The sequence below is a fragment of the Cervus elaphus genome, chromosome 18 (assembly GCF_910594005.1).
Source record: "Cervus elaphus chromosome 18, mCerEla1.1, whole genome shotgun sequence".
NCBI classification, from domain to species: domain Eukaryota; kingdom Metazoa; phylum Chordata; class Mammalia; order Artiodactyla; family Cervidae; genus Cervus; species Cervus elaphus.
The window spans coordinates 58,954,199-58,967,212 of NC_057832.1; the positions used below are offsets into that span (position 1 = coordinate 58,954,199).

Genomic DNA, 13,014 nt, shown 5'->3' on the forward strand with positions numbered 1-13,014 from the left:
TTTAATGTCCTTCAGTTATGAGAAGACATTTGCATCTTCCTAATTTTCTGGAGTTTTTTTTTTTTTTGGTAGTTGGTCACATTTCACAAAATGTGAATGTTGTGATTTTTGACATTAAAAAATTCATGAAATATTTTCTTCACATATTTATAAAATCCTTTCTGATTATACAAAACTTGGAGATTTATATTTTGTGACTTAACATGGTGAAGATTATGTGAAATATAAGTTCTGTAAACAGTATTTTGCCTGTTTTTTATTTTTTGTTAAAAATTATTTTAATTGTTGATATTTATTTTACTTTAAATGAGAAAAGACTGCACCTAAAATTCAGATCCTTGAAGGGGTCCGCATCATGAAGAAAAAAACTGTTTTTGCATCTTTTGCAATTTAAAAGACTATATTCTTAAAGGAAGAACTTTTGAACATAGACTGAATAGCTTGGCAGACTGGTCAGGGTTTGAGGTCACAATCTCCTTACTTCTCACCACCTGACATCACATGTGAGCCATGATTCATGACGGTTGTGAATACCATTTGGAGCAGTAACCACAAAACTTCATATAAATATTTTTCTGTATATTTTCATTTCTTTTCCTGAATACATTCCTCTGATTTTGTTCTAGGCTCGCAGGAAGGAGGTATTTATCCAGGAACGGTATGGGAGGTTTAATTTAAATGACCCATTCCTGGCACTACAGAGAGACTATGAAGCAGGTGCCAGCGATAAAGAGAAGAAGCCAGTTTGTACCAACCCCCTCTCCATCCTCGAAGCAGTCATGGCACACTGCAGAAAAATGCAAGAAAGGATGTCCACACAGCTGGCTGCTGCTGAGAGCAGACAAAAGAAGGTATTGAGACTTTCCAATAGTCCTTCTTCCCATAACACAGTGTAGAATGAGGAGACCACTTCCGAGGTTGTTGTTTTGTTCTTAAATGCTGTATTTTTAGGAATGCAAAATACTGACAAATTACGGAGACCCTTCTCAAATGTAACTCAAAAATATCACTAAATCATAAAAGAAGTATGAAATATTATGTTTCCCATCATAGTTACTATGATGCTTTCATTAAAATAGGGATTTTTGGAGGGAGATTCTGTTTCCTAATGCCCTAAGGCATGTTTAACTGCTCAGTGGGTGATCCAGTAATGCAACAAGGACTGATCATACGGTGGCATCTCCAACTTTCTTTATCTAGCTTCTGTCTCCTGTATTTCTTGGCAATTAGAAATTATTATTTTTTTTAAATGAGAATAGAATGAAAGTTTGCTTAGTATATTCAGTCTCATAACATGTCATTTGAAGTTCTGGTTCATCTCAAACTCGCCTCTGGGGTCTGATGGTGTGTCTGCTGCAGACCTCCAGGCTCCTGCTCACATGTGTTTCATTAAAACCAACCTCCTCCGCCTGCCTCACCTCCCCCAGCAACACAAATACACATTTATTGCACTGAGCACATGCTTCAAAGAGTCGTAAGTGATGAAAGCTTGCTGTGATCAACCATAAGGAAATAGAAGTTTAAATTTTGTCCTTCTGATACACTGCTGAGACGACTGATTCCCTTTATTAGAAAAGAGTGAGGAAGACAGAGAAGGTAATGATGTCTGGTATGATTAGAGTTAAAAGTAGTATGTTCTTCCAACCATTACTAAAACATAAATTAAAATGAGTCTTCTATTTGTCCTTTTCAGAGAATTTGTTATAGCTCACATTTAACACCTGATTAACAGTTAACCTGAATGTACTATACTATATAAATATTTATGATGCTGTCATTGACTGTATGGGCTTTCTCCCTGTAATTATTTCTTTGCAGTAATATATATATTTGCTGGTGCTCTGGGATAGGTGTTGAATAAAAGCAAACCTTTGCTCAGTATGCACATGGTAGAAAACTAAAGCATGAGTAAATAGTAAAGAATAGAAGGTCTTCCCTGAATGTGAGACCAAATCACACCATTTTACCCTGGACTCTGCGTACCATCTACAAAGCCCTGCAGACAACCACTGAGATCTTTTCAAAGATCTTTTAGAGCTTTTCAAAAATCCCCACAAACCACATAAGCTAAGAGCCAGTCTGTTTCCGTTGATGTCACTAAGGCTCACTTGTATGTCTTGGATGAGACACATTTCAATTACGTTCTTAATGTGTCAAATGAGCTATTTCATAATAAAGTATGTCTGCTGGGGTTTGTGCTGTATTATCAAAAATCAAGAAAATATTTTGTTTTTGTTGTAGTTTTCATTCAATACATAAAATGCATGCTTTACCAAATTTTACTTCAGTTTTGCGTTTTATCTATCATTTGTCTTAATAAGAGAGAAAAAAAAGTTGAATTAAAGCTTTGAGTTCAATTCTGAGTTGAATCAAAGCTCTTATTATCTAGCTGATTTTTTTAAAAAATCAGCTTACATCCTGTTTGTTTCTGAATGCCTGGGTCATTTCCAACCTGGCTGGAAGTGAAAGGAAATTGTTTCTGTCCTATGGGTCCTGAGAGGCTGGTATGGAATGAGCCAGTGATCTGTCTCCCACGTATTATGGAGACACAGAGGTCCTTTATGGCCGCGTTGACTGGCTGTGCCGTCTCAGTGGAGGGTCTTTCTGAATGGCAGTGCTACCTTTTGTCCCAGAAGGATATTCTCTTCCAGTAGCTTGTAACGTGTAAGGAGAGTAACTGTTTATACTCTTATCCTGGATCTTTATTTATGAAGAAAATAAGGTAACATAGCAACTGATAAGACCAGAGTCATTTCAGCAATAAAATTACCTGTCACCTCTACTCTTGAGAGTTAATATAGTAACCAGACATCTTCAGGTCTCTTACATGTAGAATAAATGTCAGTTTTAGAAATCTAAAAGCATTAAGACACAGAAATCCTTTATTTTAAATGAACCCAGGTCATCAAATCACTGCCAGAGCAAAAGTCAGGGAAAGCAAAGGTCCCATTATCTTCAATTCAGGTATTTATTATCTGACACTGGGCAGAGCTCTGTGGTGATTCTAAGACATTTGGCCTGAATGCTGCTCTGGTTGGCCTCTCTAGGTGGGAGAAGAAGCTTAGCGCTCATTCATGCGTTGGTTCCTGCTGAGACTACTAATAGGAGGGTTAACTGGTAATTGGCTTGCCAGGAAAATTTGGGCAAGAGTCAATTTGGCAAATGGACTGAGCTTCAAGCCACTTTGCATAAACTAATGGGTAATCATCATGGGGAAATTTGCCTCTGGTAATATACCAGTTAGAGGCGGTAACCTAGGTGGTTATTATTTGGGTTTTTATTTTTTATCTTATGCTTCATCTGTTAATACAGCTTCTGTTCTAATTTATTTTCAGTCATTTTATTCATACATAGTATAATTTCTAGCCCAGAAATATCAAACATCTTTTAATTTGAGCAGAGCTTATAAAAGAAAAAAAGAAAAAATAACAACCAAGAAATTCAGAAGGGGGCAGTTTTTTTCACCAGAGGAAAAACTCAAAGTAGTTCTGTATATTAGATAGAACTCCTTCTAGGTAGGGCTTCCCTGGTGGCTTTGCAGTAAGGAATCTGCCTGCAATGCAGGAGATGCCGGTTCTGTCCCTGGGTTGAAAAGATCCCCTAGAAAAGGAAATGGCAACACACTCCAGTATTCTTGCCTTGGATCTCCCTTGGACAGAGGAGCCTGGCAGGCTACAGTCCTTGGGGTCGTAAAAGAGTTGGACATGACTGAAGTGACTAAAAAATGAAACAGAAACAACCTCTTAGGTGGCAGCTCAGTACAGTGAGGTCAGTTGCATGACAGTAGATGCATCGGGCAGAATGTGTAGTCACAAGCGATTCCAGAGTTCATGGAGTTCATCGGAAACAGCATTTATTTGTTGGCTTACAGCATGGTAGAGCATGGCTGGGGGAACTAGCTCTTACCAACCAGTATCTCTGACAAATGTTCACTGTAGATCTAATCTGCAGTGGCTGATCCTTCTACTGAGCTGGATACTGAAGCTTGCTGACAGCAGACAACACCACTGCCATCACCGCTCTGGGTTTTGGGTGGTGCTTCCCCTAGCCCTGCTTCTTTGCATCACTCATTTCCTAGTTGATGCCTAAGAGCAGGTGCATTTGATTGGCCAAGCTCAGGCCACATGCGTTCTCCTTAGGTACAAGACCAGGAAAGCAACTATTGGCTGTATTTTAGCTACCACAGGAGAGAACCATCAGTGCAAAATTCCCCTGACGTAGAAAGGAGTTTCAGCTGCTAGACAACCAAAGAAATGATGAATGGACCAGAAAAGAGCAATCAAAATATGTGTTTTATTTCATATGCCTCTTTCTTCCCATTGTAAATAATTGCAATTCATTTTGCTATTTGTACTCACTGTTTTCTGCTTCATGGTTATAATATACAAGTATAATTTAATTTTACATTGTTTTCTAGACTTTTGTTCAAGGATAACATGGTAGAGAAACATTTAAAATAACATTTTTAGGAAGAGTATGTCAGAGCCTTTGTACATGAATGATTGTTTTCAACTCCTTCCTGAGTCTATTTTTGTATAACTCATTATTACAGTTCAAAATGCATTTTGACTCCCCAGGGAGCACTGTAGATTGAGCATTAAGGGGAGCTGGAGACTGAGGTCTGCAGCTTTGAGCCAGGACGTATAGGGGAGAACAGCTTCCCTCATCCATGTCTTCTCTTGAAACTCTAGATCAAGGGGAAGGGGCAGATGAGAAGTGCAGAGCCTAACAGCTAACTGACTGGTTGTTACAGCCCCAGTAAGGAAGAAAATCTTGTACATCTTACTGTTATGTACTTGTTTACCAGGACTGGGCAGTTGCCAGTGGGGGTGACCATGTAGAAAAGAGGAAAAGGGTGCAGTGAGTATTAAAAGATTTGAGGGAACATTAAGAACTTAATTAAATGTCATAGAAGTGTTTTGTGATTGTGACAGACATGCAGTCTGCTTTCTCATTTTACAAATGACCAGAATTGCTTTCCCCTCTCTTTTCCACTTCGAATTAGAACTAATTGCCTTTACATTGCTGCTCTGCTCCCTCCTACATAGTTTTCCCTTTCATTCTGGAAAAACAGTTGTTTGGTGCCTCTTCATTCATGGCTCCCAGTCTGGGTGCTATTCTTGGAGGAACCACCCACTTTCTCACTACCAGTCAGGCTGTGTTGGCTCTTCTAAGCTCTTCCACACAACCTGCTGCTTTTTGCAAAAGGCTTTGGTGATATGCTCCATGAGCCATTACTTGAAAGTGGTTGTGAGTAGATATAAATTGGACAAAGCAGAGCAGAATCAACTGGAACTCAGTAATCTTTATGAACAAAGAGCATGGTTCCTTCATAATCACAATAGAGTGCAGTTGAGTCAGGCTGGGGGGGGAGGAAGTCTGTTCCTACCCCTAACCATCAGGTCCACAGCCCCTGGATCACTGCTCAAAACTGTCCCAGATTTGGCCTCTGAGAGCCTTTTAAGCTACTCCTTTTGATATATTCCCATAATTCCTACAGCACATTCTTATTACAGAAGGATTTTTTTTTTTTTTCTTACAGGCTCATTATACACTTTGCTTATCCCAACCCCTGGGATTAGCTATTACATACAGAAGCTGTTATTTTCATTCCTTTCTAATGGAAAGTAGAAATGAATCTAGAGCTAGGAACTTATGCATACTTATCATATTCATAAACATATTTTATATATACACATATCTATATCTTTATTTTATCTATAGCGAGTTCATACTTATATTGACACCTCTGATTTTAACCCAAAACCATAGGGTACATTCTTATCCTTTATTTATTTATTTATTTATTAGTTGGAGGCTAATTACTTCACAACATTGCAGTGGGTTTTGTCATACATTGACATGAATCAGCCATGGAGTTACATGTATTCCCCATCCCGATCCCCCCTCCCACCTCCCTCTCCACCCGATTCCTCTGGGTCTTCCCAGTGCACCAGGCCCGAGCACTTGTCTCATGCATCCCACCTCGGCTGGTTATCCTTTATTTAGAACTAACTTCTCCTACACTGAGAAAGCTGCCAGTTATCATACTTCAATATATTACTCATTTACTGCAGCCTAGAACACATTGGGCTTCCCTGGTACCTTGACTGGTAAAGAATACAACTGCAATGCAGGAGACCCTGGTTCGATTCCTGGGTCAGGAAGATCCCCTGGAGAAGGGATAGGCTACCCACTCCAGCATGCTTGGGCTTCTTTGGTGACTCAGACTGTAAAGAATCTGCATACAATATGAGAGACCTGAGTTTGATCCCTGGGTTGGGGAGATGACCTGGAGGAGGGCATGGTAACCCCCTTCAGTATTCTTGCCTGGAGAATCCCCATGGACAGAGAAGCCTCAAGGTCTGCGGTCCAGGGGGTCGCGAAGAGTCAGACGTGACAGTGGCTAAGCCCAGCACGACAGAGAACAGAGCCCATCGCCCTGTAAAAAGGCAAAAATGCAAACCTGACATTCACTACTGCTTATCCTAAAAGGGATATTTACATTAAATCTCACCTTAAAGTAAAATTTGCATAAGTGCACAAATTGATGTTTTCAAAGTGCATACACTTGTGTAACCTGTACCTCTTACAAGATAGAAAATATTTCCATTACCACTGAAAGTTTCCTGGAGTATCTTCTCAATAATTATCTCCACCACTTCAGGCAGCCACTGAACACTCCTCTGATTTTTTTTTTTTTTTGAATCGTGGATTAGTCTTATCTCTGTACTGCAACTTTAGGTTAAAAAGATGACTGCAATTAAATAATGAGCCTTCTGTGTACAAACTAAGTCTTTCAACTTTGTTTTTATTTATGAAAATTGTCTTTTCTGTTCTAGATTGTTTGCATTTCTGTGAAAGTTTTCTTTGAAAGTTTTCAGGGGTGAAATTTCATTGATTTTTAAATGTGTTGAGAATTGACATCTTTAACAATATTGAGTCTTCCAATCCATGATTATAGTATTTCTCTTGATTTGTTGAGGTCTTTGTGGTTTCTTTTAGCAGTGTTTTATTGGTTTTTGTTTAGTAGTCTTAAATGTCTTTTGCTAGGCTTATTTCTAAATATTCAGTGCTATAATAAACACATTATTTTTGCCAAACATTTCTTGCTAGTGTGCAGGTACTCAGTTGATTTTTGTATGTTGACATTGTATCCTGTGATCTTGCTAAACTTTCTTATTAGATTTAGCAGTTGTGTATATTTTATATGATTTTGTAGGCAAACAAGCATGTTATCTGTGCATAAAACCCATTTTAATTCTTCCTTTCCAAATTGCCTACCTGCCTTCCCCTTCTCTTTTCCCCATCATCTCACTGACCAGAACCATCAGAACAATGTTGATTAGAAGCCGTGAGTGAAGACTTCAAAGGCCTTTCCTTTCCTCAGGGAGAAAATAGGCTGTTTCATGGTTAAGTATGATGCTAGCTATGCTTTTTTATAGATGCCCTTTATCTCATTGAGGTTTCATTCTATTCTTTATTGAGTAGTTTTTATCATGAATGGGTTTTGAATTTTGTAAAATGGTTTATCTGTATCTATGGCTGTGGTCATGATTTTTCTCTTTATTTTGTTAATGTGATGAATCTTACTAATTGATTTTCAAATATTAAACCAACTTGGATTCCTGTAGTTAACTTCAGTGGGTAACCTTTTATCATTCTTTTTAAATATTACTGGATTCAGTTTGCCTGTATCTTGTTGTGGAGTTTTGTGTCTGTGTTCATGTGTGGTAATTTTTCTGTGAATTTTAAAATAATTGTTTTGATATGAAAGTAATTCTGGATTCATAAAGGAAATTGGAAGTATTTCCTTCTCTTTTTTGAAAGAGTATACATAAGTTTGGTTTTGATGTTTGGTTGAAGTTACTAGTAAATCATATGAGTTGAGGGTTTTCTTTAGGGGAAAATTTTTATTTGTGAATTCAGTTTCTCTTGAAGATATAAAGCTATTCCATTCTTTATGTCAGTTCTGAAAGTTGTATGCTTCAGAGGAATTTGATTTGTTGAATATTTTGACACAAGGGTTTTCATCATTATCTTTTTAATATTCATTTCATAGTGATACCCCATCCTTTATTCCTGTTACTTGTGTTTTTTTAGTATCTGTTTCTTAATCTGTTTTTTAACAATATTAATGATATTTTAGATTAAAACCAACTTTTGGCTTTGTAAATTTCTCTATTGTTTGTTGTCTCTTGTATTTTCATTGATTTCTTACCTTTGCTATTTCTTACCTTTGTTATTTCTTTCTTTTCACTTTGTATTCTGTTCACTTAACTTTTCCTAACTTTTTAAGGTAACACTTAGATGATTAATTTGAGACAAAACTGTTAAAAACAATTTTACTGAAGTATAGTTGACTTACAATAGTGTGTTTATTTTCTGCTCTATTAGCAAAGTAACTCAGTTATACATTTATATATTCATTTTCATACACTTTTCCATTATGATTTTACCGCAAGATATTGAATATAGTTCCTTGTGCTGTACAATAGGAATTTGTTTATTCATCCTATATATAATAATTTATATCTGCTAAGGCAACACTCCTTATCCTTCCCTCCTCCCTCCTTGGCAAGCATGTCTGTTCTCTGTGTCTATGAGTCTGTTTTTGTTTCGTAGATAGGTTTATTTGTGTCATACTTTAGATTCCACATGTAAGTGATATCATATTGTATTTGTCTTTTTCTTTCTGACTTCCTTAACTTAATATGATAATCTGTAGGTCCATCCATCCATGTTGCTGTTTAATTCTTTTTAATGACTGAGTAATATTCCATTGTATATATGTACCACATCTTCTCTATCCAGTCATCTGTCAGTGGACATTTAGGCTGCTTCCATATCCTGGCTATTGTAAATAATGCAGCTGTGAATTTAAAGGTGCATGTATCTTTTTGAGTAAGTTTTGTCTGGGTATATGCCCAGGAGTGGGATCACTGGATCATATGGCAACTCTTTTTCTTAGTTTTTTGAGGAGCTGCCATACTGTTTTCTATAGTAACTGCACCAATTTACATTCCTACCAACAGTGTAAGAGGGTTCCCTTTTCTCTACACCCTTTTTAGTGTTTATTATTTGTAGATTTTTTTTTACCAGTGGCCATTCTAACTGGTGTGAGGTGGTACCTCATTATTATTTTGATTTGCATTTCTCTAGTAATTAGCAGTAACAAGCATCTTTTCATGTGCTTGTTAGACATCTGTGTGTCTTCTTTGGGAGACAACTCTTCTAAAGCAATTATCAATGTAATTTTCTATGTATTCTCTGCTTTATCTGCCTTTGAATACTCCTTTTTCACTGCATCCAACAAACTTTGATATATTATTTTTATTTTCAATTAGCTTAAATGTTTTCTAATTTCCCTTGTGATTTCTTCTTAAACTTCTGTACTATTTAGAAGTATGTTTTAATTTTGAATTTGGGGGTGTTATTAATATCTTATTGTGATTTATAATTTAATTCTCCCGTGGTCAGAGAACATATTCTGTAAGATTTTAGTCTTGTAATTTTTTGTTGGTTTTTAATAGCGCAACAAGTGCGTCATCTGTAGTCCTTGGGTATTCTGTTCCACAGCATCCATCAGGCCAGGTGTTTTTCATAGTGTTATCCACAGCTACTGTATTCTTGCTGATATTTTAGTCTAGATCTTTACAAGATATGATTGTTATTAGAAATTTATTTTTCCCTTCTATCCGTTCTCGCTTCATGTGTTTTAGAGAATGATTCAGCCATCGTCTATAATGTAGTTTCTGTTTGTAATGTGTGTTTTTCTCTGGCTGCTTCAAGGTTATTTGTTAGTTTTGTTTTCATCAGTTTTACTATGATGTGCCTAGTTATGGTTTTCTTTATATTTATCCTGCTTTGGGATTTCTGAGCTTCCTGGAGATATATATATATTTTTAACTAAATTTGTGGATTTGGGCCATATTTTCTTTTAATATATTTTTCTTCCACATTCTCTTTCTTCTCTTTTTGGAAATCCAGTTATGTGGAAGTTAGACCACTTTATATTGTCCTGCAGTGAGATGCTCTTCACTTTTTCAGTTTGCTTTTACTGTTTCTCAAATTGGATACTTCCTTTTGCTCTGTTTTCATATCCATTGCTTTTTTTCTTTCCTTTTTTAGTTTTCCTCTTTCAAATCTTGTATTAAGCTCATTAAGATGTATTTTTCCATTTTAGATATTATTCTTTTATAGATTTTCCATTTGTTTCTAGTTTCCATTCCTATGCCAAGACTCCCATTTTGTTCCATCACCACGACTGTGTTTTCTTTGAAAATGGCTGCTTTAGGGTTCTTGTCTGCTAATTCCAGTAGAAGGCACCTTAAGCTCAGTTTCTATTTGAGTACATTTATCTTGTGGATCACTTAAAACTTTTTTTTGCATGTCCAATAATTTTTTATTGCATTCTAGACATTATGGATGATGTGGTACAGAGACTATGGATTCTGTTATCTTCCAAAGAGTGTAAGTAGTAAGTAGTTAACCTGATTAGATTCATAGTCCAAAATCTGACTTTTTGCAGTTGGCAATAACTAAAATGTGTGCTCATTTCTGTTAGTCGCTCAGTAGTAACCTCTGTGGTTAAGTGTGGACCGTCTCCTGTACTTGCATGCCAAGTCATGTCCAACTCTTTGTGACCCTGTGGACCGTAGCAGCCAGGCTCCACTGTTCATTGGATTCTCCAGACAAGAGTACTGGAGTAGGTTGCCATGCCCTCCTCCTGGGGATCTTCCCGGCCCAGGAATCAAGCCCATGTCTCTTGCATCTCCTGCATTCGCGGGCAGGATCTTTACCAGTAGTGCCACCTGGGAAGCCTGGACTCTCTCATACAAATGTGTAATTCAAGAGTTTACCAGTGACACTGGTGAGGTTAGTTGCAGCAGCCTTCATTTTATCCTCTGGTTCCCAGGTCAGCATAAGGGATGCTTTGTGCTTGAGCTCTTGTTGCCAATGCTGTCAGGACAGGGAATAGCCCTCACTTGAAAAGCTGTCCAAGGGCAAATCTCATCCAATGCTGTTGGTTCCTTTCTAATGGGAGGGTGCACTCCTCTCCTATTTCTGTCAGTTTTATTGCTCTCCAGAGCCTTCAAACAGGTATTTTCTTAATATTGTTTCAAGAGTTTATCATTATTATCTGCATGAGTAGATAGTCTAATAAAAGTTGTTTCACCATTACTGATAGTGAAACTTTCTCTGATGTACTTTGTATTGTTGTAATTCCTGTCTGACATAAAGACATCATCTGTGTGTTTAGTAGTCAATTCTCTAGCTCTTTGTTTGCATGTAAATGTGTTTTCACAGGGAAAACACTGAGCAATACTGACATTTTGAAATAGCACAAAGCTAACATTTTTTAGTGCTACACACAATGGTAAACACACATGTTGCCTTGTTTAATCCTGTAATATAATCACTATTGTTGCTCTCTTGTGCATTTAAGAGAACCCTCCTTTAGAGGGGAAACTTACCAAGGTTACACAGCCAAGAAATTGGGATTAGAACTTAGTGTTATACTTCTTGGCTTCCCAGGTAGCACAGTGATAAAGAATCAGCCTGCCAGTGCAGGAGATACAAGAGATGCAAGTTCAGTCCCTGGGTCAGGAAGGTCCCCTAAAGTAGGAAATAGCAACCCACTCCAGTATTCTTGCCTGAGGAGTTCCATGGACAGAGGAGCCTGGTGGACTACAGCCCATGGGATCACGAAGAGTCAGACATGATTGAGCATGCACGCATGCTGTAACTACACTTCTTACTCTTTAAAACACAAGAACTTTATCTTTGGGTCAGAATAGTCAAGTAAATTTTTTAGATATAAAAATTATTTTTTGAGTTTTGGAGTACATTTACATGCTTATTGGAAGGAACAGATAGAGAAGGGGATGTTTAATGCTCATACAGAGCAGTGTGATCACTAATGGAGCAAGTCAGAGGTGACAGGAATAATGAAGTTAATTGTTGAAGAAAGTCTGACCTTCAGCAGTTGGAAACATCTTTCCCTTAGAGTGAAGGGAAGGATGAATGGATTGATACGGCCATAAAAAGCTTAAGGGAGGAGACAGGATGTGCAGGGAAGGAGTTAGTTTGAATTTTCTTGATCAAAGAGTCTGTTAGGGGAGACTGAGAGTCACTTGAGGTGTCATTGGGTGAAGTACTGGGGAGAGTGACAGAGGTTTAAATATCCTCTGAAACAGTAAATGACAGAGGAAGCCAAGCAGAGTTAGGTAGAGTGATTGATGATTGGGGCTCGGAGCTCAATTGAGTTGGGAGCAGTGTGTAGTAGGTGCATCAATTATGTGATTTTCTCTGTGCTCTGCTATCTGTAGTGAGATTAAAAGACTCATGTCTGTCTGAGATAGGATTTATAAGGCACGAATGATGGAAGAACAGAGGTAAAAAAAGAATAATGGCTGCTTTTCTAGAAGTATAGTTTTCTGTTTAGATACCTGAGATTAGTTGGGTTGGAAGTCTCTTTAATTTGATTCTGAAATGTAAGAGATGAAAGTTGTTTCAAAAATCAAGTGAGATGACCCAGTATAGAAATACCATGGGCTCCATGTTTGGTGTGGTGAGGAAAACTTGAGACAGTTGGAGCCGTAAATGAGTGCCAGGATCCTGACACTGATTCACTGGACCGCATCAGGGAAATCACTAACTTGGCCTCTATTTGGCTGTTCTGTAAAGTGCAAGTAGCCCTTAAATTCTAGAAGACAACGTTTCTTTTTCCACATCAAGAGGTAGGTTATGAAAATCATATTTTAAAAATAAGATGAAAATTGCCCTGATTTGTGCTTTTTTCCTACGTTGGTTGCTAATGAGAATTTGGAAGGGGGGGTGGTAATACACAACCTATTGAATATTTTCTCTATACTTCTAACTTTCTGTATGTCTTCCATAGCAGCCTACTTTGATGCATTTAGAAGAATTAAAAGTGCTTTAGCTATTAATAAGTTCAACTTTCTGTGAGGCACCCAGATGAATAAAATATAGGTATAAATCAAGTATAGG

The 13,014-nt window shown here is 37.4% G+C and overlaps 1 protein-coding gene across 1 annotated transcript in view; it reads left to right on the plus strand.

Annotated features, from left to right (window-relative positions):
* The window catches only part of CTTNBP2 (cortactin binding protein 2), a 164,090-nt gene that overhangs the window by 64,858 nt on the left and 86,218 nt on the right, over positions 1-13,014 (plus strand). The window contains exon 3 of the mRNA XM_043871589.1: positions 627-851. Coding sequence (XP_043727524.1) covers positions 627-851 — 225 coding nt within the window. The remainder of the gene's footprint in view (positions 1-626; positions 852-13,014) is intronic.